The 24,458-nt window shown below is 41.3% G+C and overlaps 1 protein-coding gene across 1 annotated transcript; it reads left to right on the forward strand.

Annotated features, from left to right (window-relative positions):
- The first annotated feature begins 455 nt into the window (after positions 1 to 455).
- Positions 456 to 2,316, forward strand: TCEAL3 (transcription elongation factor A like 3). Its single transcript, XM_037141021.2, is given in 3 exon segments — positions 456 to 1,474; positions 1,476 to 1,720; positions 1,723 to 2,316. Coding segments are annotated over 3 exon segments (579 nt in total). The 5' UTR covers positions 456 to 1,346; the 3' UTR covers positions 1,929 to 2,316.
- Positions 2,317 to 24,458: the final 22,142 nt, after the last annotated feature.

Here is a 24,458-nt window from a genome sequence, read left to right on the forward strand (position 1 = left end):
GCTCACATGACCTACTGGGTGCCCACCCCCACCATCAGGTCCCAGCACCATCAGCTCCCATTGTCCATGCAGTATTAGCTCCCTGAGCTGTGGGGGGCAGAGGACAAGGGACAAACGGGCTTCCATCAGCTGGAGAAAGTGTAGGCCTGGCCTGGTACCTGCAGGTCATTGTGGAGGTGGGTGTAGCCTGTGGCCTGGGCAGGGGGTCAGAGTGTTCAAGATAGACCCAGGAACAGGGGCAAGGCAAAGGAATTCCAGAGGTGGGGTAGGTGGGGGACAGTGATGACCAGGCAGGTGATTTAAGGAAGGACCCTATCATAGGCCCCACTACCTCCTCAATGCCCCACTTCTGCTACCCTCCATATTTTTTTAAATCCTCATCCAGGACATGCTTACTGATTTGAGAGAGATGGGGAGGGAGGGAGGGAGGGAGGGAGAGAGAAGCATACATGAGACAGAAGCTTCCATCTGTTGCCCCTGTGTGAGCCCCAACCAGTAGACAACCTGCAACCTAGGCACATGCCCTACCTTTCGGTTTACCCAAGGATGCTCCAGCCAAATGAACCACACTGGCTAGGGCTAGGGCTCTCCATCAGCTTTTGAGCCAGTGGGTGACAGTGAAACATAGGTATATTCTGGACATAACTCCCTTCACACTTCACCTATGGGGAAATACCTTCAGGAAAAAAATGAGTTTGGGTTTGGTTGCCTGTAGGGGTGGTGGACACAGGGGCTCAAATAGTTTGGAAAGCATCCTGCTCTGGTGCTACAGGCCTGAACACTGATATGTGGATGTGGTGTGGGGCAGGTAGGAGAGGGTAACGGATGTGGAGAGCCCAGGTTCAGGAAAGGGACATCAGTTTACTTAGCACGCAGCCACTGCCCCTATCTCCTGACTGTCTGCAGGTCTGCGAGTCTGACCCCAGTGCTCTACAAGGCTAGAAAAGGAAGAACCTGTCCAGAATCCCTGCAGGTCAGTGAAAATGGAAAGGCACACTGGACATGGACTGGGGGTAATGGTGGAGGACACAGGTTGGGAAGAATTTTAAGGCTCCACTGCCCATCACACCTCCACATATAATATACACACACCCTGCCACACTGAAGGTTGGTACAGATGACAAGGCCTGCCAAAGAAATGGTTGGCTCATGGGTGAGGGAGGAACAGTGGAGAAAAGTGTAGCAGAAGGCAGGGTCAGGGGAACCCTGTCCATTAGCTAGATTCCAGTACAATCTGAGCCTGCACTTCACCCCCAGCCCTCAGTCTCCCTTGTCTCCTCTTTCTCTCCTCTCCCCAACCCAACTCTGCCCCACTCCCCAGAACAGGCAAAAGAGGAGACATCTCAATGTGGAAAAAACTTGACAGTGAAAATAAAGGAAAACTGGAAAATGAGGGAAATCCAGAAGATGAAGTAGATACAGAAGATGAAGGAAACTCAAATGAGGGAAAAAAGCCAGGAGAAGCCAAGGCACAAAGGGAAGCGCCAGGAAGAAGGATAGCCAGATGACAAGATTAAATAAGAAAAGCAGGGCAAATCTGAAAGTGAGGGGAACCCACATGGTGAGGCCAAGCCAGAACTCCAGGCCAAGCTAGAGATCCAGCTATGGGCTGTTGAAAAGTGTCTGGCCAAAGATTATGTGCCCCAGAAAGCAAAGCAAGAAAACAGGGGAACGAATGATTCTCCCAAAGACTATTAGGAGGACTTACAAGAAAGGCACTTGGTAGTGAGGAGATGATGACAGAATGTGGAGATGTGTCAAGGGCTCAGGAAGAGCCAAGGAAAAAACAGAACCACTCATTGAGTGTTTTTCATTGGATGCAAAGAAATGTACAGGATCCATTTGTGCCAAGGGGCTTACAAGGTATCAGGGGAGTGAGGGGCAGAGGCAGGGGCCAAAGGGGCTTACATGATATCCTATATCTTTAATGCCCTTGGACATAAACTCTGATTTCTTTGATGGGACTATTTCACCCCTGCTTTCCTGGTGGTCCTTTGCCATGTGATGTGCTCTAACCTTAAGCTGATACTTTGCTTTAGGTGTCGCCCTTGATACCAGCAGCCTTTTGATCCAAAAGGATCAAAGTTTCAGTGCTCTCAGTTTCAGTAGGGGATTTTAACCCATGTGTATGGAAGAGGTGTTCATGGTACTTTGTAAAACAATAAAGAAAAAACTTTTCAGAACCATATATAGTGTTGGCTCATTTTTGTGAAACTATAATTGGGTGCTTAATGCGTTTGTGCACAGAGAAAACTCTGAAAGTGTGTACACTAAAAAGCAGGCAATAGTTTTTCCTGCATGGTAGCCAAAAAGAGGTCTTGCCTGTACTCAAAAATGAGTCCACCTGATGGTTAGGTACCTCCATGCCATTCCTCTGCAGGCATGTCCAACCCCTTGTCACCTCCTAGTTGTAACCATGTCAGGGGCACTGATGTCCCCTCTCCTGGGTCCTTCATTGTCCTACAGCTTCATCTGTGATCCCTTTGCTTTGATCACTAATCTCTTTTTCCTAAAGGATATGGATTCTGTTTCTCATCATAAAAAAAAATCCAAAAATCAATACATAATAAACAATTGAAATGTTCAATGAACTTATGAGGGCAATGAAAATACTTAAAATTCTTGTCAGAATGCAAAATGAGAAGTAGAACACATTATCTATAGGGCTTATAGCTACAGGAATCAACCTGGTGGTTATAACATCCAATACTGTAAGGGTCAGCCTTGTAGTCTGTGAAATGGGAATAAAATGTCTCACAGACTTTTGAGTGGATCAGATGAAGAACTGAGTTTGTGAGCTATGTTGGGCTGGCTCCTTTGCAGTAGTTGGACCCTGGACCCTGGCAGACACTAAAAGGAGAGCTGAAGGTAGATCTAACCTGTGACCAGGAATAAGTCCAAGTACCTGAGAAGAGGTACCACCCTTCCCTGGATACTACCAAATCCACTGTGCACTCCTGTTCTGCTGCACCCTGTACCCTCTGCTGACAGCTATTGATATGATGGATTTCTAATGGTGATAAAGGTCTTCTGATTCCCTATAGTATTCAAAGTTCCAAAGTCCCTATTTCACTCCTACAGGAGGATGGATAAAGCCTGCCTCCCACCTTCAGAGTTGCACCCATCCAGGTGGTAATGCCCCAGGGCTGCTAGGGACCCACTGTATTATATAGTCATTAATATTTTTAGTTAATTTTATACTTGCTCATATTTTCCCTTCATAAGACTCAGATATTTGGGGGCCCCTGGGCGCTGTATCCTGAGATTAATCTATGGACCAAGCAATGGATGGTAATTTGAACAAACTCTGCAGTACCCCAGGGAAACCATATCTAAATTTACATACCTTTCTTAGTGTATTTACTCTCTAAAAATTCTGCCTGGAATAAATCAAATATTTTTTAAAAGCCCTGGCTGGTGTAGCTCAGTGGATTGAGCACAGACAGGCCTGTAAAGCAAAGGGTTGCCAGTTTGATTCCCAGTCAGGGCACATGCCTGGGTTGCTGGCCAGGTCCCCAGTAGGGGACACATGGGAGGCGACCATACATTGATGTTTCTCTCCCACTCTTTCTCCTTCCCTTCCCCTCCTTCTAAAAATAAATAAATAAAATATTTTTAAAAATTCTGGCTGGCTTGCTCAGTAATATTTACTCCCCTGCCAACAGCGAATGCCAATGTTGAGCCCCTAACATGGCACCATTTCTAGGGGTTACCCAGCCATCCACTTGGAAAAGGTTGATTACATTGGTCCTCTTCCACCACAGAGAGACTATATTGTCTTCAAATGGAAATAATTACACCAATTAAGAGAGCAGCTTTATTGAGATACAATTCAGTTTCCAAAAAATATGGGCCTTTAAAGTGTACAATTCTGTTGTATCTAGTATATTCACAGAGTTGTACAACCATTAACACCATGTAATTTTAGAATATCCTCATTATGCCTCAAAGAAACATTTCTTATTCCTATCACCACCCTAACCCCACCCAGTTACTGGCAACCACTAATCTACCTTTTGTCTCTATGGATTTGGCTATTGTGGACATTTCATATAAATGGAGTCATACAATAAGTGACCTTTTGTGACTAGCTTCTTTCCCTCAACAAAATGTTTTGAAGTTTCACCCATGCTGTACCATGTATCAGTCCTGCATTCCTTTTTGCTGCCTAGTAACTTTCCATTAAATGTTATACATTTATTTATCCATTCATCAGTTGATGAACATTTGGGTTGTTTTCATTTTTGGCTATTATGAATAATACTGCTACAGACATGTTTGTAAAAGGCTATTGTTTTAACACATGTTTCAATTATTTGGAGTATATATACCTATAAGTAGAATTGATAGGTCACATAGTAATTCTGTGTTTAACATTTTCAGGAATTGCTAAATGTTTTTATAAAGGACTGAACCATTTCACATTCCCACCAACAATGTATAAGGTTCCAATTTCCTCTTATTCTCACCAGGACTTGTTCTTGTCTGTCTTTTTATTTTGTATTTATTTATTTTTAATTACTTTATTGTTGTTCAATTACAATTTTCTGCATTCTCTCCCCACCACTCCCCCCACCCCAGCCAAACCCACATCCCTCCCTTGCTTCCATAATAAGTAATGATATTGAATATATTTTCATGAGTATAGTGACCATTTGTGTATCTTCTTTAATGATAAGTATCTATTCAAAATATTTACCCAGCCCTGGCCAGGTATCTCAGTTGGTTGGAGAATTGTCCCAATGTGCCAAGGTTGTGGGTTTGATCTGCAGTCAGGACTTATATATAGGAATCAACAAATGGATTCATAGGTAGATGGGACAACAAATTGATGTTTCTCTCTCTCTCTCTCTCTTCCTCCCTCCCTCTCTAAAATAAATAGATAAATACATTTTAAGCAAACAAAACCTAGATATTTGCACATTTTAGAATTACCATTAGGTTATTGGATTTTTTATTGTTGACTCATAAGAGACCATTATATATTCTGAATACAAGCCCTTATCATATATATGATTTGCAAATATTTTCTCCCATTCTGTGGATTTTTTTAATTTCCTGAATGGTATCCTTTGAATCAATTTTTTTTCACTTTGATTAAGTTCAGTTCATCTGTTTTACCTTTCATTGACTATGCTTTTGGTGTCATCTCTAAGAAACCATTCCCTAACATATGGTAACAAATATTTACTCCTATGTTTATTTCTATGAGTTTTATATGCTTGGCTCTTACACTCAGAAGTATGATTCACTTTGAGTTTTTACATCATTTGAATATGGGCCCAAATTAATTCTTTTGCATATAGATATCCAGTTGATCTAGCACCATTTCTTGAAAAACTATTCTTTTCCCATCAACTTGTCATGGCACATTTGTTGAAAATGCATGGACCATAAATGTGTGGGTTTAGTACTAGACTCTCCATTATGTTTTATTGATCTATATGTCTAAGCCTTATGCCAGTACCACATTGTCTTAATTACTGTAGCTTTGTAATAAATTTGGAAATAGAGAACTTTGAGGCCTCCAACTTTCTACTTTTTTTAAAGTTTTTTTTAAAGATTTTATTTATTTATCTTTAGAGGGGAAGGATAGAGGGAGATAAACATCAATGTATGGTTGCTTCTAGTGCTTCCCCTGCTGGGAAATAGCCTGCAGGGAACTGGCCTGCAACCCAGGAATGTGCACTGACTTGGAATCAAACCTCGATCCTCTGGTACGCAGGCCTGCGCTCAAGCCACTGAGCTACACCAGCCAGAGCTTCTACTTTATTCAAGATCATTTTGGCTATTCTGGGTCACTTTGGATGTTCATAGAATTTTGGTATCAGCTTGTGAAGTTCTGAAAAGATGTCAGCTGGAGTTTTGATAGGGATTGCAATGAATCTGCAGGTTGGTTTGGGAAGAATTGCCAATTAAACAATATTAAGTATTCCAATCCATAAACACAGCATGCCTTTGCATTTATTTCTGTCTTTATAAATTACGTTAAACAATGCTTTTTTTTTCAGTGTACAAATCTTGCGCTTCTTTAGTTACACTTATTCTCATGTTCTATCTTTTTTAATGCTATTGAACATTGAATCACTTTCTTAATTTTTGTTTTCACATACTCCATTGATAGTGTATGGAAATGTAACTCACTCTGTACATTGATATTGCATTCTGTAACCTTTTAAAATAAATTTATTCATTTTTTTCCTCCCTCCCATTTCCATGCCCCTTAGTTGTTCTCCATTTGTCCTTTATACTAGTTCCTGTAAATCCTTCACCTTTGTCCCCTGAAATTCCTTCTCTTCCCTCTGGTCACTGTCCCCCTGTTCAGTGTCTTTGTTTTCATTTTGCTTGCTTGTTTGTTTTGTTGCTAGCTTCGTGTTAAAGGTGAGATCATGGTATTTGTCTTTCAACACCTGGCTTATTTCACTTAGTATAATGCTTTCCAGTTCCATCCATGCCGTTGCAAAGGGTAGGAGCTCCTTCTTTCTTCTTTTTCTTTTTTTAATTTTATTTAGTTATTTTTCAAGTACAGTTTTGTATTTCTCCCATCCAAGCCCAACCCACCCAGTGCTCCCCACCTCCCTCCCATTTCCACCCCCCTTAGTTCTCGTCCCTGTGTATTTCATACTTGTTCCACCAAACCCCTGCCCTTTTTTCCCAATTAAATTCCCTTCCCTCTCCCCTCTGGTCTTTCTGCTGCATAGAATTCCATTCTGTACGTGTACCATAATTTTTTGATCCATTCATTTACTGTCAAGCACCTAGGTTGCTTCCAGCTCTTGGCTATTGTAAATTGTGCTGCTATGAACATTGGGGTGCATAGGTTCTCTTGGATTGGTGTCTCAGGGTTCTTAGGATATAATCCCAGCAGTGGAATTGCTAGGTCAAAAGGCAGGTCCATTTTTAGTTTTCTGAGAAAATTCCATACTGTTTTCCATAATGGTTGTACCAGTCTGCAGTCCCACCAACAGTGAACTAGGGTTCCCTCTTCTCCACACCCTCTCCAACACTTGTTGTTTGTTGCTTTGTTTATGATGGCCATTCTGACTGGTGTAAAGTGGTATCTCATTGTGGTTTTAATTTGCATCTCTCTGATAGCTAGTGATATTGAGCATCTTTTCATGTGTCTCTGGATCTTCTGTATGTCCTCCTTGGAGAAGTGTCTGTTCAAGTCCTTTGCCCACTTTTTAATTGGGTTGCTTCTCTTCTTAGAGTAGAGTACTGTAAGTTCTTTGTATATCTTGGAGATTAAACCCGTTTGAGTTATCATTGGCAAAAATGTTTTCCCATACAGTTGGTTGTCTTCTTATTTTAATACTGTTTTCTTTAGCCGTGCAAAAGCTTTTAGTTTTGATGAGATCCCATTTGTTTATTCTTTCCTTTATATTCCTTGCTCTAGGGGACATATCAGTAAAAAAGTTGCTAAGTGAAATATATGATGTTTTCTTGCCAATGTTCTCCTCTATAACTTTAATGGTGTCACAGCTTATATTTAAGTCTTTTATCCACCTTGAATTTATTTTGGTGTATGGTGTAAGTTGGTGCTCCAGTTTCAGTTTTTTGCACGTAGCTGTCCAGTTCTTCCAACACCATTTGTTGAAGAGGCTATTATTACTCCATTTCATGTTGCTGCCCCCTTTGTCAAATATTAATTGGCCATAGAGATTTGGGTTTATTTCTGGGCTCTGTATTCTGTTCCATTGGTCTATGTGCCTGTTTTTATGCCAGTACCAGGCTGTTTTGATTATAGTGGCCTTGTAATATAGTTTGGTATCAGGTATTGTGACCCCTCCTACTTTGTTCTTCTTTCTCAAAATAGCAGCTGCTGCTCGGGGTCATTTATGTTTCCACATAAATTTTTGAAGTGTTTGTTCTATGTCTGTGAAGTATGTCATTGGTACTTTAATAGGTATTGCATTGAATCTGTAAATTGCTTTGGGTAGTATGGACATTTTGATGATGTTCATTCTTCCTGTCCATGAACAAGGTATATGTTTCCATTTATTTGTGTCTTCCTTGATTTCTTTTCTCAGTGTTGTGTAGTTTTCTGCATACATGTCTTTTACATCCTTGGTTAAGTTTATTCCTAGGTATTATATTTTTGTTATATCAAATGGGATTTTTTCCTTGATTTCTGCTTCTGCTTTTTCATTGTTGGTGTAGAAAAAATGCCTTTGATTTCTGAATATCGACTTTGTATCCTGCTGTTTTGCCAAATTTATTTATTACATTGAACAGTTTTTGGGTAGAGTCTATAGGATTTTCCAGGTACACTATCATGTCATCTGCAAACAGTGACAGTTTTGTTTCCTCCTTTCCGATTTGGATGCCTTTTCTTTCCTTTTCTTGCCTGATCACTGTGGCTAAAACTTCCAATACTATATTGACTAGAAGTGGTGTAAGGGGACAACCTTGTCTTGTTCCTGATCTTAGTGGAAAAGCTTTTAGTTTTTTTCCCATTGAGTATGATATTGGCTGTAGGTGTCTCATAAATGGCCCTTATTATATTGAGGAATGCTCCCTCTATTCCCACTTTGCTGTTTTTATGATAAATGGGTGTTGTGGCCTTTATTATGTTAAGGTATGCTCCCTGTACTCCCACTTTCTTAGTGTTTTAATCATAAATGAGTACTGTACCTTATCAAATGCTTTTTGTGTATCTGTCGATATGATCATGTAATTTTTGTCTTTCCTTTTGTTTATGTGATGTATTGCATTTATTGCTTTTCTTTTTTTAATTTTTTATTGATTATGCTATTACAGTTGTTCTATTCCCCCCTTCATTCCCCTCCACCCTACCCCCTCATCCCCACCATTACCCCCACTTTAGTTTATGATCATGTGTCTCAATTCCTTTAGATTCTATATTTCCCATGCTATTCTTACCCCCCCATCTATTTTCTATCTACTGTCTATGCTACTTATTTTCTGTACCTTCTCCCCCCTTCTCCTCCTCCCACTCCCCTGTTGCTAACCCTCCATCTGATCTTCATTTCTATGTTTCCACTCCTGATCTAGCTGTCCTTTTAGTTTGCTTTTGTTTTAGGTATGGTTGTTAATAACTGTGAGTTTGCTGTCCTTTCACTGTTCATGTTTCTTTAACTTCTTTTTCTTAGATAAGTCCCTTTAACATTTCATATAATAAGGGCTTGGTGATGATGAACTCCTTGAATTTGATCTTATCTGAGAAGCACCTTATCTGTCCTTCCATTCTAAATGAAAGTTTTGCTGGATAGAGCAATCTTGGTTGTAGGTCTTTGGATTTCATGACTTGGAATACCTCTTTCCAGCCCCTTCTTGCCTATAAGGTCTCTTTTGAGAAATCCACTGACAGTCTGATGGGGACTCCTTTGTAGGTGACTGTCCCCTTAGCTCTTGCTACTTCTAGGATTCTCTCCTTCATTTTAATCTTGGCTAATGTAATGATGATGTGCCTTGGTGTGTTCCTTCTTGGGTCCAACTTCTTTGGGACTCTCCGAGCTTCCTGGATTTCTTGGAAGTCTATTTCCTTTGCCAGATTGGGGAAATTCTCCTTTATTATTTGTTCAAATAAGTTTTCCACTGGTGGCTGTTCCTTTCCCCCTTCTGGTACCCCTATAATTCGGATGTTGGAGCGTTTAAAGATGTCCTGGGGTTCCTAAGACTCTCCTCATTTCTTTGAATTCTTGCTTCTTGACTCTTTTCTGTTTGGCCATTATTTGCTTTCTTCTGGTCCACTCCATTGATTTGAGTCCCAGTTTCCTTTTCATTGCTATTGGTGTCCTGTGCAATTCCATTCATTTCAATTAGTTTCGCCTTCATGTATTTGTCTAATTTGTCAGTATAATCAACCAGTTCTGTGAGGATCCTGATGACCAGTGTTTTAAACTGTGCGTCTGAGAGTTTTGCTATTTCTTCATCGCTTAGATCTATGGGCTCTGGGGCTTTGAGATCTTGCGACATTTTTGGTCTGTTCTGGCCCTTTAAGTGTGAGAAGCGGTGCCTTGGACTCCCAGGTCGCTGGGTTGTGACGCTGTATGTGGGGGCGTGGCCAGAGTGGGGAAATGGCGACCCCCTCTGATGTTTCCAAGGTGGGCTGGGCCACTCAGAGTCGCTGGGTTATGACGCTGTATGTGGAGGTGGGGTCAGAGTGGGGAAATGGCGGCGCCCTCCACTGCCGCTTGCTGCGGGGACCGGCCCAGTCCAACCGCTCACTCCCTCGTCCGCCTGCGCACAAATGCGCGACCACAGTCAACACGCAGCACCGCTCCCCCGCTGTCTCCCCCGCGGTCGCTCGCCTCGTGGCTCGCTCGGTCACTCACTAGGTCCAACCCTGCGCCTGGATTCCGCGCGTCTGGATTCCACACCTGAGTCCGGCTGACCGAGACCTCCTGTGCAATCCCGCTTTACCAGCCGCTGGTTTCGCCCCTTACTGGTCAGGCTGAAGAATTTGTTGTTAATGGACTTCCGAAAAGTTCAATTTTCCGTGTTCTGGCTGTGTTTTCTGTTGCTAATATTTAGTTATCTCTAAACTTGGTTGTGTGAGAAGGCACGGCACATCCACCTATGCCTCCATCTTGGCGGAAGTCCACATTTATCGATTTTCAAAAACTGTACCAACCTTGCATCCCTGGGGTGAATCTCACTTGTTCATGGTGTATAATACTTTTAATATATTGCTGGATCCAGATTGCCAATATTCTGTTCAGATTTTAGCATCTATGTTCATCAGCAATATTGGCCTGTAGTTTTCTTTCTTTGTTGTGTCTTTATCTGGTTTTGGAATTAGGATCATGCTGGCTTCATAAAAAGCATTTGGGAGTCATTCCTCTTCTTGGAGTTTTTGGAATAGTTTTAGGAGGGTGGGGTTAGCACCTCCTTAAATGTTTTGTAACTTTCTCCTGTGAAACCATCTGGTTCGGAGTTTTGTGTACCAGCAGTTTTTTCATTACTGCTTCAATTCTGTCTGCTATTGTCAGTCTGTTCAGGCTTTTTGCTTCTTCTTCATTCAGTTTTGGAAGATTATATATAGAAATTTGTCCATTTCACCCTGGTTCTCAAATTTCTTGGCATATAGTTGTTTGTAACAATTTCTTACAATACTTTGTATTTCTGTGGTATCAGTTGTAATCTTTCTTCTTTCATTTCTGATTTTGTTTATTTGGGTCTACTCTCTTTTTTCTTGATGAGTGTGCTTAAAGGCTTGTCAATTTTGTTTATCTTTTCAAAGAACCAGCTCCTGGATTTATTAATCCTTTGGACTGTTGTTTTAGTCTCTATGTTATTTAATTATGCTCTGATCTTGGTTTATTTTCTTCCTTCTACTCGCACTGGACTTCGTTGTTGTTCTTCTGGTTCATGTAGATGTAGAGTTAACTTGTTTATTAGAAATGTTTCTCCCAGTCAGGGCACATACTGGGGTTGCAGGCCGGTTCCCTGCAGGCCAGTTCCCACCATGGGACGCATGAAAGGCAACCATACATTGATGTTTCTCTCCCTCTCTCCTTCCCTTCCCCTCTAAAGATAAATAAATAAATAAATTTAAAAATCTTTTAAAAAAAGAAAAAAAGAAATGTTTCTATATATTTTTTAAGATTTTATTTATTTTTAGACAGGAAGAGAAGGAGAGAAATATCAATGTATGGTTGCCTCTCGTGAGTCCCCTGCTGGGAACTGGCCTGCAACCAAAGCATGTGCCCTGACTGGGAATTAAACCACGATCATGGAGTTCACAGCCCCGTGCTCAATCCTCTGAACTACACCAGCCAGGGCCTGTTTCTATATTTTTTAGGCAGGCCTATATCACTATGAACTTCCCTCTCAGAACTGCCTTTGCTGTGTGCCATAAGTTTTGGATTGTTGTCAGTTCAGTTTCCTTTGTTTCCAGAAACTTTTTGATTTCTACCTTGATCTCATTCTTAACCCATTCATTGCTTACCAGCATGCCAGCAATGTCCATGAACTTGAGTGGTTTTGAATTTTTACATTGAGATATGTTTCTAGTTTGAGGTCCTTGTGGTCCAAGAAAGTACTTGATATGATTACAATTTTCTTGAATTTATTGAGGCTTGATTTGTGCCCTTTTATGTAGTCTATCTTTGAAAATGTTCTACTGCATTTGAAAAGAATGTGTATTTTGGTTCTTTGGGATGAAGATTCTATATATATCAGTTAAGTCCATTTGTTCAAAGGCATTATTCAATGACACAATATCTTTGTTGACATTTTGTTTGGAAGATCTATCCATTTTTGACAGTGGGGTGTTAAAGTCCCCTAGTGTAAATGTGGTGAGGTCTATATCTTTCTTGATGTCCTTCAACATTTTCCTCATATATTTGGGTTCTCATGTGTTGGGTGCATATATGTTTACAATGTTTATGTCTTCTTCATGGATTCTTCTCTTTAGTATTATGAAGTGTCCTTCAGTGTCTGTTTTTATGGTTTTTATTTTGAAGTGTATTTTCTGTTATGTAAGTATTGCTAACTTTTTTCCCCTGTCCATTTGCTTGAGATGTGTTTTTTTTTTCCCCAACCCTTCAGTTTCAGTCTGTGTAGGTCTATTTTTCTGAGGTGGGTCTCTTGTAGGCAACATATCTGTGGGTCATGTTTTCACACCCATTCAGCTACCCTATGTCTTTTGATTGGAGCATTTAATCCATTAATATTTAAAGTTATTATTGATAGGTATTTATTCATTCTTCCCCTTTTGTACCTGTGTTCCTCTCTCTCCCTCTCACTCTTTCTTCCTCTTCTTATACCACTCCCTTTAGCATATCTTGCTGTGCTGGCTTGGTGGAGGTGTATTCTTTCAAACTTCTTTTGTCTGGGATACTCCTTATTTCGCCTTCCATTTTAATTGATAGCCTGCTTGGGTAGAGGTGTCTTGGTTGCAGGCTTTTGCTTTTCATTACGTGAAATATTTATTGCCATTCTCTTCTGGCTTGCAGTGTTTCTGTTGAGAAATCAGTTTCTAGCCTTATGGAACTCCTTTGTATGTTACTTCTTGTTTCTCTCTTACTGCCTTTAAGAGTCTCTCTTTGTCTCTGAAATTTGGCATTTTAATTATGATGTGTTTTTGAGTAGGCCTCTTTGGGTTCATCTTGATTGGGAACTTCTGTGTTTCCTGAACTTGCATGGTTCCCCCCCTCTCCAAGTTGGCAAAGTTTCTGTCATTTTTTCAATCAAGTTTTTCTACCCCTTGCTATGTTTCTTCTCCTTCTGGTATTCCTATGATTTAAATGTTGTTGCGTATCATGTTGTCTTACAGTTCCCTTAAGCTAGCTTCATAATGTTTTAGTGTCTTTTATGCAGCTTCTCGGCCTGGATATTTTTTTTTACCTTGTCTTCCACCTCACAAATTCAGTCCTATTCTTCATCCAGCCTCCTTGTAATTCCATCTAGTGATGTTTTTTTTTCTTTATTTCAGAAATTGTATTCTTCATTCCTTCCTGGTTCTTGCTTATATTTTCTATTTCCTTTTTAATACTGTTATAGTTCTGAGTTCCTTTTAGTTGTCTATGAGTTCTTTGAGCATCCTCATAACCATTCTTTTGAATTCTACATCTGATAGTTTGTTTGTCTCCGTATCATTTAGGCTTTTAGTGGGAGTCTTCCATTCCTTCCTATTGCAGGCTCTTTCTTAATCTCCTGGTTTTTAGGTGAGTCTTTTGTTTGTTTCTGTGATTTCCTGATGCTCTGCTTTGCTACCTGTGTTTGTAGGGTGGAAATCTATGGTTTTCACCATAGTTTTATGGGACTTGGTGGTGTGGTCTCTTTGATCTCCTTGTCTGGATGCTCTAGGGTTGCCCTTTATTCCGTTAGTGTGGGCTCTCTTGTTGTACTTGGGTTTCACCTTTTGATGGCTCTTCTATTGGCAAGTTCTCTTCTCCAGTGTGTTTATTGGTATACACAACTACCACCTTATCTTGTTTGTGATCAAGGGCGTTACAGACTATTCTCAATGGATTCCTTTCTTTGCTGATCTTCAAAGCTTCTAAGACCTTGGCATCTGGGTATTGAAAGGCAGAGGGAGGGAGCACAGGGCAGGAGCAGTACCTGCGCATGTGCCCATAGAGGGTGTTGCCTAAGGGGACTAGTAACAAAGGTAAAAAAAAACTCCCACAACCAGATATAGCAGAGTAGTGACTACCAGATTTCCAATATCTTGCTCTTCGTCTTCTGGCACCCTTTGATATGAATTTTGGACAACTTGAAGTTGTCCCAGAGGCTGCTTATACTACCCTCATTTTTTTTTAATTCTTTTTTTTTCTTGATGTTCTGATTGATTGTTTTTTTGTTTGTTTGTTTTTGGAAAAAAATTTTTTATTTAGTTATTTTTCAAGTACAGTTTTTTTGTCTATTTCTCCCATCGCAGCCTCCCCCGCCCCTTGCTCCCCACCTCCCTCCCATTTCCACGCCCCTTAGTTCTCGTCCCTGTGTCCTTCATATTTGTTCCTCCAAATCCCTCCCCCTTTTTCCCCTTAACTTCCCTTCCTTGTCCCCTCTGGTCACTGTCCCCTTGTTCTCTATTTCAGTGTCTTTGTTTTTTTTTCTGCTTACTTCTTTGTTTTGTTGTTTAGCTTCCTGTTAAAGGTGAGATAATATAGTATTTGTCTTTCAGCACCTGGCCTACTTAGCTCAGCATAATGCTTTCCAGTTCCATCCATGTTGCAAAGGGTAGTAGCTCCTTCTTTCTCTCTGCTGCGTAGAATTCCATTGTGTATATGTACCACAATTTTTTGATCCATTCATTTACTGATGGGCACCTAGGTTGCTTCCAACTCTTGGCTATTGTAAATTGTGCTGCTATGAACACTGTGGTGCATAGGTTCTTTGAAATTGATGTTTTAGGGTTATTAGGATATAATCCTAGGAGTGGAATTGTTGGATCAAAAGGCAGGTCGATTTTTATTTTTCTGAGAAAATTCCATACTGTTTTCCATAATGGTTGTACCAGTCTGCAATCCCACCAACAGTGGACTAAGGACCCCTTTTCCCCACAACCTCTCCAACATTTGTTGTTTGTTGCTTTGTTTATGATTGCCATTCTGACCAATGTAAAGTGGTATCTTATTGTGGTTTTAAGTTGAATCTCTCTGAAAGCTAACAATATTGAGCATCTCTTCATGTGTCTCTGGATGTTCTGTATGTCCTCCTTGGAGAAGAGTCTGTTCAAGTCCTTTTCCCATTTTTTTAATTGGGTTGGTTGTCTTCTTAGAGTGGAGTCATGTAAGTTCTTTGTATATTTTGGAGATTAAACCTTTGTCTGAGGTATCATTGGCAAATATGTTTTCCCATACAGTTGGTTGTCTTTTTAATTTAATACTGTTTTCTTTAGCCACGCAAAAGCTTTTTATTTTGATGAGATCCTATTTTTTTATTCTTTCCTTTATATTCCTTGCTCTAGGGGACATATCCGTAAAAATGTTGCTGCGTGGAATATCTGAGATTTTCTTGCCAATGTTCTCCTCTAGGACTTTAATGGTGTCACGGGTTATATTTAAGTCTTTTATCCATCTTGAATTTATTTTGGTATATGGTGTAAGTTGGTGCTCCAGTTTCATTTTTTTTTCACATAGCTGTCCAGTTCTCCCAGCACCATTTGTTGAAGAGGCTATCCTTACTGCATTTTATTTTACTGCCCCCTTTGTCAAATATTAATTGACTGTACAGAGTTGGGTTTATTTCTGGGCTCTCTGTTCTGTTCCATTGGTCTATGTACCTGTTTTTATGCCAGTACCAGGCTGTTTTCATTACAGTGGCCTTGCAATACAGTTTGATATCAGGTATTATGATCCTTCCTACTTTGTTCTTCTTTCTCAAAAGTGCAGCTGCTATTCTGGGTCTTTAGGGTTCCACATAAATTTTTGAAGTGTTTGTTCTATGTCTGTGAAATATGCCATTGGTACTTTTATAGGTACTGCATTAAATCTGTATATTGCTTTGGGTTGTATGGACATTTTGATGATGTTAATTCTTCCAATCCATGAACAAGGTATATGTTTCCATTTGTTTATGTCTTCCTTGATTTCTTTCTTCAGGGTTGTGTAGTTTTCTGCATGCAGGTTTTTTACCTCCTTAGTTAGGTTTATTCCCAGATATTTTATTTTTCTTTTTGCTATATCGAATGAGATTTTTTTCCTTGATGTCTGCTTCTGCTGATTCATTGTTGGTATACAAAAATGCCTTTGATTTCTGGATATTGAATTTGTATCCTGCTGTTTTGCCAAATTCATTAATTAGTTAGAGCAGTTTTTGGGTAGAGTCTATAGGATTTTTCATGTACACTATCATGTCATCTGCAAACAGTGACAGTTTTGCTTTCTCCTTTCCTATTTGGATGCCTTTTATTTCCTTTTCTTGCCTGATCGCTGTGGCTAAAACTTCCAATACTATATTGAATAGAAGTGGTGAAAATGGACATCCTTGTCTTGTTCCTGATCTTAGTGAAAAAGCTTTTAGTTTTTTCCCATTGAGTATGATATTGGCTGTAGGTCTCTCATATATGGCCTTTATTATTTTGAGAAATGTTCCCTGTATTCCCCCTTTGCTGAGTGTTTTTATCATAAATGGGTGTTGTACCTTATTGAAAGCTCTTTCTGCATCTATTGATATGATCATGTGGTTTTTGTCTTTGCTTTTGTTTATGTCATGTATTACATATACTGATTTGCGAATATTGAACCATCCTTGCATCCCTGGGATGAATCCCACTTGGTCTTGGTGTGTGATCTCTTTGATATATTGTTGGATGTGATTTGCCAATATTTTGTTGAGGATTTTAGCATCTATGTTCATCAGCCATATTGGCCTGAAGTTTTCTTTCTTTGTTGTGTCTCTATCTGGTTTTGGAATTAGGATGATGCTGGCTTCATAAAAAGAATTTGGGAGTTTTCCATCCTTCTGAATTTTTTGGAATAGTCTGTGGAGAATAGGGGTTAGTTCTTCCTTAAATGCTCTGTAGAATTCTCCTGTGAAACCATCTGGTCCAGGGCTTTTGTGTGATGGAAGTTTTTTGATTACTGCTTCAATTTCTTTTGCTGTTATTGGTGTATTTAGATTTTCTGCTTCTTTTTCACTGAGTTTTGGAAGATTGTATTTTTCTAGAAATGTGTCCATTTTCCCTAGGTTTTCAAATTTTTTGGCATACACTTCTTCATAGTAATTTCTTACAATCCCTTCTATTTCTGTGGTATCAGTTGTAATCTCTCCTCTTTCATTTCTGATTGTGTTTATTTGTGTCCTCTCTCTTCTTTTCTTGATGAGCCTACTTAAAGGCTTGTCTATTTTGTTTATCTTCTCAAAGAACCAACTCCTGGATTCATTGATCCTTAAAATTGTGCTTTCAGTTTCTATGTCATTTAATTCTGCTCTAATCTTGGTTATTCCCTTCCTTCTGCTTGCTCTGGGCTGTCTTTGTTGTTGTTCCTCGAGTTCTTGCAGGCGTAGTGTTAGGTTGTTTGTTTGAGATGTTTCTATCTTCTTTAGGTAGGCCTGTATTGCTATAAACTTCCCTCTCAGGACTGCCTTGGCTGTGTCCCATAAGTTTTTGGGTTGTTTTGAGATCATTTTCATTTGTTTCCAGAACGTTTTGATTTCTTCCCTAATTTCATTCTTGACCCATGCGTTGTTTAATAGCATACCATTCAGTCTCCATGATTTTGGGTGTTTGGGGTTTTTTCCTTTGTGGTTGGTTTCTAATTGCAGTCCTTTGTGGTCAGAGAAGATGTTTGGTATGATTTCAATTTTCTTGAATTTTTGGGGGCTCGTTTTGTGTCCTATCATATGGTCTATCTTTGAAAATGTTCCATGTGCATTTGAAAAGAATGTGTATTTAGCTTCTTTGGGATGAAGGGCTCTATATATATCAGTTAAGTCCATTTCATCTAGGGTGTTTTTTAATGCCACAATATCTTTGTTGATAATTTGTTTGGAAGATCTGTCCATTTTTGATAGGGTTGTGTTAAAATCCCCTAGTATAACTGTGTTGCTGTCAATATCTTTCTTGAAGTCCTCTAAGATTTTCTTGATATATTTGGGTGCCCCTATGTTTGGTGCATATATGTTTACAATATTAATGCCTTCTTGGTGGATTCTTCCCTTGAGTATTATGAAGTGACCTTCTGGGTCTCTCTTTATGGCCCTTTTTTTGAAGTCTATTTTGTCCGATATGACAATTGCTACCCCAGCTTTTTTTTCTTGTTTGTTTGCTTGGAAAACTTGTTTCCAGCCTTTCACTTTTAGTCTGTGATGGTCTTTTGTCCTGAGGTGGGTCTCTTGTAGGCAGCATATGTGTGGGTCATGCTTTCTTATCCATTGAGCTACTCTGTGTCTTTTGATTGGAGCATTTAATCCATTTACGTTTAAGGTTATTATTGATAGGTACATATTCATTGCCATTTTTGTATCTGTGTTCCTCTCTGTCTCCCTCTTATCCTTCTTCCCTTAAAGCAGTCCTTTTAGTATTTCTTGTAGAGCTGGTTTGGTGGAGGCGTATTCTTTTAGGCTTCTTTTGTCTTAGAAGCTCTTTATTTGGCCATCTATCTTGATTGAGAGCCTTGCTGGGTAAAGTAGCCTCGGTTGTAGGCCTCTGGTTCTCATTACTTGGAATATTCTTGCCATTCTCTTCTTGCTTGGAGTGTTTCCATTGAGAAGTCAGTAGCTAACCTTATTGGGGCTCCCTTGTATGTTACTTCTTTTTTCTCCCTTGCTGCCTTTAAGATTCTCTCTTTGTCTTGGAATTTTGCCATTTTGATGATGATGCATCTTGAAGTGGGCCTCCTTGGGTTCCTCTTGATTGGGACTCTCTGTGATTCCTGGATTTGTGTGACTTTTTCTCTTATCAGATTAGGGGAATTTTGTCTCATTACTTGTTCAAATACATTTTCTATCCCTTGCTGTTCTTCTTTTCCTTCTGGTATTCCTATTATTTGGATATTATTACGTTTCATATTGTCTTGCATTTCTCTTAATTCCTCTTCATTCTTTCTGAGCTTCTTTTCATTTTCTTGCTCTTTCTGTGAGATGCTTTCTACCTTGTCCTCCAACTCACTAATCCTATCCTCACCTTCATCTATCCTACTTTTGAAACTTCCTACTGTGTTCTTCAATTCGGAAATTGTATTCTTCATTTCCTCTTGTCCCTTGCTGATAGTTTCCATTTCCTTTTCCATGTTGATGTAGTTTGCAGAGAGATCAGTGTAATTCTCCTGTAGTTTCTGGTAGTTTCCTGTGAGCTCTTTGAACTTCGTAATAACCAGTGCTTTGAATTCACTATCTGATAGTTGATTAGCCTCTATTTCATCTAACATTCCTTCTGAAGTTTCTGCTATTTCTTTCATTTGGGGATTGTTTCTTTGTCTTCCCATTGTTTGACATTCCCCTTGTTAGTCTCTGCTTCAAAAATTGATCTTTTCTGAGACCCTGGTTTTATGGTGTGAACTTCTATGGTATGATCCTTGTGAAGTTCAGTGGTGCAGACTACTTGAAGTTGCTTGATGTTCTCTGTCTCCACCTACTCTCACTCTGGTCCCTGCGTTGGTCGCCTACCACTGCTGAATGTCCTGGCTCTAACAGCCACCTCCTCAAGTGCCCAGGCCTGTTACTACGGCAGCGGCACAGGGGCCAAGAATGTCCCGGCTCCTGTAGCTGACTCCTCTGCCGCCGCCCAGGACCGTCACAGGGGTTTGGAGTGTCCCGGCTTCTGTACCTGACTCCCTGGCATCCAGTCCCGTCGCTATGGCAGCTGCACTGGGGCTGAGAATGTCCCGGCTCCCGTAGCTGGCTCCCCGGCACCCAGGCCTGTCTCTATGGCGTCACAGGGGCCTCCAGTGTCCCAGCTCCTGCAAGTGACTCTTCTGTTGCCCAGGCTGGTAGCTATGGCATCAGCACAGGGGCCGAGAATGTCCCAGCTCCGGTACCTGACTCCTCTGGCGCCCAGGACTGTCACAGGGGCTTGGAGTGTCCGGCTCCCGTACCTGACTCCCTGCCTCCCAGGCCTGTTGCTCTGGCGGAAGCACAGGGGCTGCGTGTGTCCCAGCTCCAGTAGCTGACTCTGCCGCTGTCTGGTGTTTCAGCATCGGTCACAATCTCTGGTCTTTTAATTTCATAAATGCTGAGTAACCGATGGTTTATTGTGCTGTTTCTCTATAAATCTGCCAGGATTTTCACCCATGAGTACAGGAGCTAGCATCAGCTCCGTCCTACTCCGTCGCCATCTTCCCAGCATCCTCTGATTGGTTGTTTTTTGCTTCCTTATGTTCCAAATCATTGATCTGATTCTTGGCTTCATCCAGTCTGTTGTTGTTTCCCTGTAAATTGTTGTTTACTTCAATTAGTGAATCCTTTGTTTCTGACTGTATCTTTTTTATGATGATAAGATCCTCATAAACATTGTTTTGAACTCTGCATCTGATACATTCCTTATGTCCATTTTGTTTAGCTGTTTTTCTGGAGTTTTGATCTGTTCTTTCATTTGGGCCATGATTCTATCTCTTTGTTTTGGCAGCCTCCGTGTTTGTTTCTATGTATTAGGTAGAGCTTCTTTGACGCTGTGTCTTACTAGTGTGGTTTTATATAGTAGGTAGCTTCTAGAGTACAGTGGCACAGCTTCCCTTTTCACCCAAGCTGGGCATTTTAGGTGTGCCCTTTATGTGGGCTGAGTACACCTTGCTCATGTAGTTCAACCTTGGCTCCTGTTGGCAGGTCAATGGGAGGGATTTACCCAGACCAATCAGGTGCAAGGATTGGCTGTGACCACTTAACAGCAACTTCTACCCTCCATGGAGGATCAGCTGTGCAGGAGCAGGGTGGCAGTAGTACAAAGTGATCTGTAGTTGTGGGTGTGCTGGCCCTGGCATTTCCTAGGTGGTGCAGGGCAATATCATCCCCCACCTGTGTTTTGCCTGGGCCCACCCTGCTTGAATTATAAAACAATCTGAGATGGCTGCTACTTATGCTGGGCTTGGAGATTCCAATGAAAAGCCAGGCTGTGAAACTAATCTGGCTGTTGCTAGTGCCCGGCCTGGAGCTCAATGAAGCCATATGTTGCTTTTTTGAGAAGATTTAGGAAGTTTTGAAGCACAACCCAAGACTAACTATTCATTTGGAAAAGCAGCTTGGGTGGGCCCACAAGTTGGGTGGGGCAGAGCCTTGGGAGATCTTCAAGGTGGGTCAAACAGTGTTAGCCAGAAAAGGGACAATGGCCTCTGCTTGCCCCAGTGCCATACTTCACCTGTCCCAGTATACCACTGGTGCCCTTCAAGCTGCCACCCCAGCAAGGGAGCTCAGTCTGAATGAGTTTGATTAGGTAAGTCCATGTTGGGCCTCTTTTAAGAGGAACTGCTTAAGGCTCCAGCAGTTTTTTCCACCAACTCAATCCCTGCTGTTTTTTGCAGCCAGAAGTTGTGGAGACTCATCATCCTGCAACTGGAAGTCTGGGCTGGGCCTCCTCATTCCTGAGCTATCCCTCCAGAATTTTAATCCACCACATGATGGTGAGAGACCAGCTCATTTTGTGTCTGAACTCCTCATACCAGTCTCCATGGATGTAGTTTAATTCCATAGTTAGCGTCTTCCATTCAACTCAATTTCTGATAGCTCTGACTGGTGGTTGTTCTGTATTTTATTATTTTTTTTTTTTAATTTTATTTATTTATCTTTAGAGGGGAAGGGAAGGAGAGAGCGAGAGAAACATCAATGTATGGTTGCCTTTTCATGCGTCCCCTGCTGGGAATTGGCCTGCAGGGAACTGGCCTGCAACCCAGGAATGTGCCCTGACTGGGAATCGAACCGCGATTGTCTGGTTCGCAGGCCGGCGCTCAATCCACTGAGCTACACCAGCCAGGGCTTGTTCTGTATTTTAGTTGTAATTTTGATGTGGTTGGGGAAGGAAGCAAGCCTTATCAGCCTATGCCACCATCTGGACTAGAACCCATCAATTTGGTTGATCTTTTTAAAGAACCACTTTTGGTTTCATTGATTATCTCCATTGTTTCCCTATAATCTATTATGTTTACTTCCACTCTAATCTCTATTATTTCCTTCATTCTGTTTGCTTCGGCTTCATTTATTCTTTTCCAGTAATTACATCAAGGCATACAATAAATCACAAAATATTTTAAAAGATTGAAATAATACAAAATATGTTCTAAAACCAAAATAACATGCAATTAGAAATCATTAATATAAGGACATTTGGGGAGTTCACAAATATGTAGGAAATAAAAAAACACTCCACAACAACTAATGAGTCAAAAAAAAGAGTATAAAAGAGAAATTGCACATTAATTAGAGATAAAATAAAATGAATACACTGCATACCAAAATTTATGGGATATAGCTAAAGTGGTATTTAAAGGAAAAATTACAGCAATAAACAGCCATATTTAAAAAAAGAGAGAAAAAGCACATCAAAACTACAACTGAAGTATAGAATAACCATCATTCAGAACCATCAGAAATCAAGCTGAATGGAATTCCTATGAGTATGGAATTAAAGAAGAAACCAACTACAGAATTAAAGAATAAACCAAATTGAGACTGGTAGGAGGGGCAGAGACATGGAATGGGCTAGTCCCACATTTATGTGTGGTGGATAACAATCAGGGTGGATATCTCAGGAGAGAGGGGTCCCAGCTCCACACTAGGCTCCCAAGCCCAGGGTTCCAGTGTCAGTAAGTTAAGTGCCCATAACTTCTGGCTGTAAAATTTAGCAGGGATTGAGGCTGTGGAATCCAGAAACTTCTGGAGTCTCAGGAAGTTCCACTTAAAGGGCCCATGCACAGACTTACTTGGACTGACTCCCTCTGAGCTCTAGCATGGGGGCTGCAGAATGAAAGGCATCAGAGAGATACGAGGTAAAACTGAATTGTTCAGCAGCAGGGTGAGAGCTGGGTGGCCACTTTGTTCCATACAGAAGTGCTGGCAGAGGCCATTGTTCCTTTTCTGAGCCCTCTCCCAAGACAGCCTCAGAGTTTTCAGGAAGGTGCCACATCTGAAATTCTGTCACACTGGCTCACACTATTTGGCCCACCCTGGATAGTCTCTGAGGTCCCACCCAAACTTCAGGCGCACCCAAGCTGTTTCTAGTGGCTTTTCCACACAAATGCCTTGTCATAACCCATGCTTCAGATTTTCCTAAGTTTTCTCAAACAAGCAGCATCTGACCTTCAGCAAGCCCTGTATCTCTAGCTAAGTTGCCCCAGGCCCAGCACTCGAAGCAGTCAGCCTTGATTCACAGCTTGGCCTTGACTAGGCAACTGCAAGCCCAGCACAAGTAGCAGCCATCTGCAAATTGCTTTGTAGCTTATGCTATGTGACCATGGACAGAACACAGTCAGTGGCGGACCTTGAATGTGTCAACAGAAATCAAGGCTGGGTGTACACAGCCCCCAACAAGAGGGTGTACACAGCCCACATGTGGGTGAACCTTGAGTACCCAGCTTGGGTAACAGGGTAGGCTGTACCATTGGACTTTACAGGACACCTGTGACATCAGACCACTCTACCAAGCCTGGAAGATGTAGCAGATCTACCTGATGCATAGAACTAAAGAGGGTCCCCAAAGATGGTGGCCAAGTAAATGGAAGCTGAGCCCACTTCCTCTTGCCCCCAACTCAGATTCTTGGCTGACCTTCCAACATATAAAGTGAATAATCAATAGAGTCTTAGCCTATATGAAGTTCTGAAGCCCAGGAGTACGGAAGATGCTTCACAGTGAGCAGTAAGGAGATTTTGTAAGTTGAAGGGGAAATACCCCATGCAACAGCAGAGAGACTAGTCATAAATCACAGCTTTTTGGATCCCTCCCCTCCCAGGGCAGGGGGCCCTGGTCCTGCACAGTGAAGCCCCAGACCCAGGATGGGAGACACGTGGGAGAATATATAAAGTCAGGGAGAACCACACACAGCAAGGAGCATGTGTATAGCTGCAGCACCAAATGCCAACCTGGAGAATGCCAGAAAGAGGACTCTATCTCCCAAAATAATCAGGGGCCTCAACTGAGTCAGACAAAGGCAGGCTACAACCAGTTGTGACTGAGAGAGACTTTTGGCTTTTTGGAGAGTTGGTGTGCATGGAAAAACAGACTAATTCGGTACTGCAGTGGGTGTGCCACAGAGTGAGTTCTTAAATGGAGAGCTAAAGCGTTGCTTGGCTGGGACCCCATGCACAGCTGCCCTGCCCACAAAGGGACAAGATTATAAGTGCAGTTAGCTCCCAAAGATTATAGCTGGTCGGAGAGATCAGAAAGTCACAAGCAAAGGGATTTCTGGGCCCAAGCCCAGTACCACTAACAAGCCAGGGGCTGTGCAAAATGGAGACTTCAGGACTGTGTCTACTGTGATGGCAGGGGGCTGAGAATTAGACAGGCAAGAGTTCAGTGCATGAGATTATTTACAGCCAGGCAGAACCCCCTTCCCCAGCAGAGTTCAAGCTTCTGGGAAGGGAAGGACATACCCAACTCCTACCTCTTAGAGGACTGC

This window comes from Artibeus jamaicensis, unplaced genomic scaffold (genome assembly GCF_021234435.1).
Source record: "Artibeus jamaicensis isolate MK-2021 breed Jamaican fruit bat unplaced genomic scaffold, CSHL_Jam_final scaffold_461, whole genome shotgun sequence".
Classification (NCBI taxonomy): domain Eukaryota; kingdom Metazoa; phylum Chordata; class Mammalia; order Chiroptera; family Phyllostomidae; genus Artibeus; species Artibeus jamaicensis.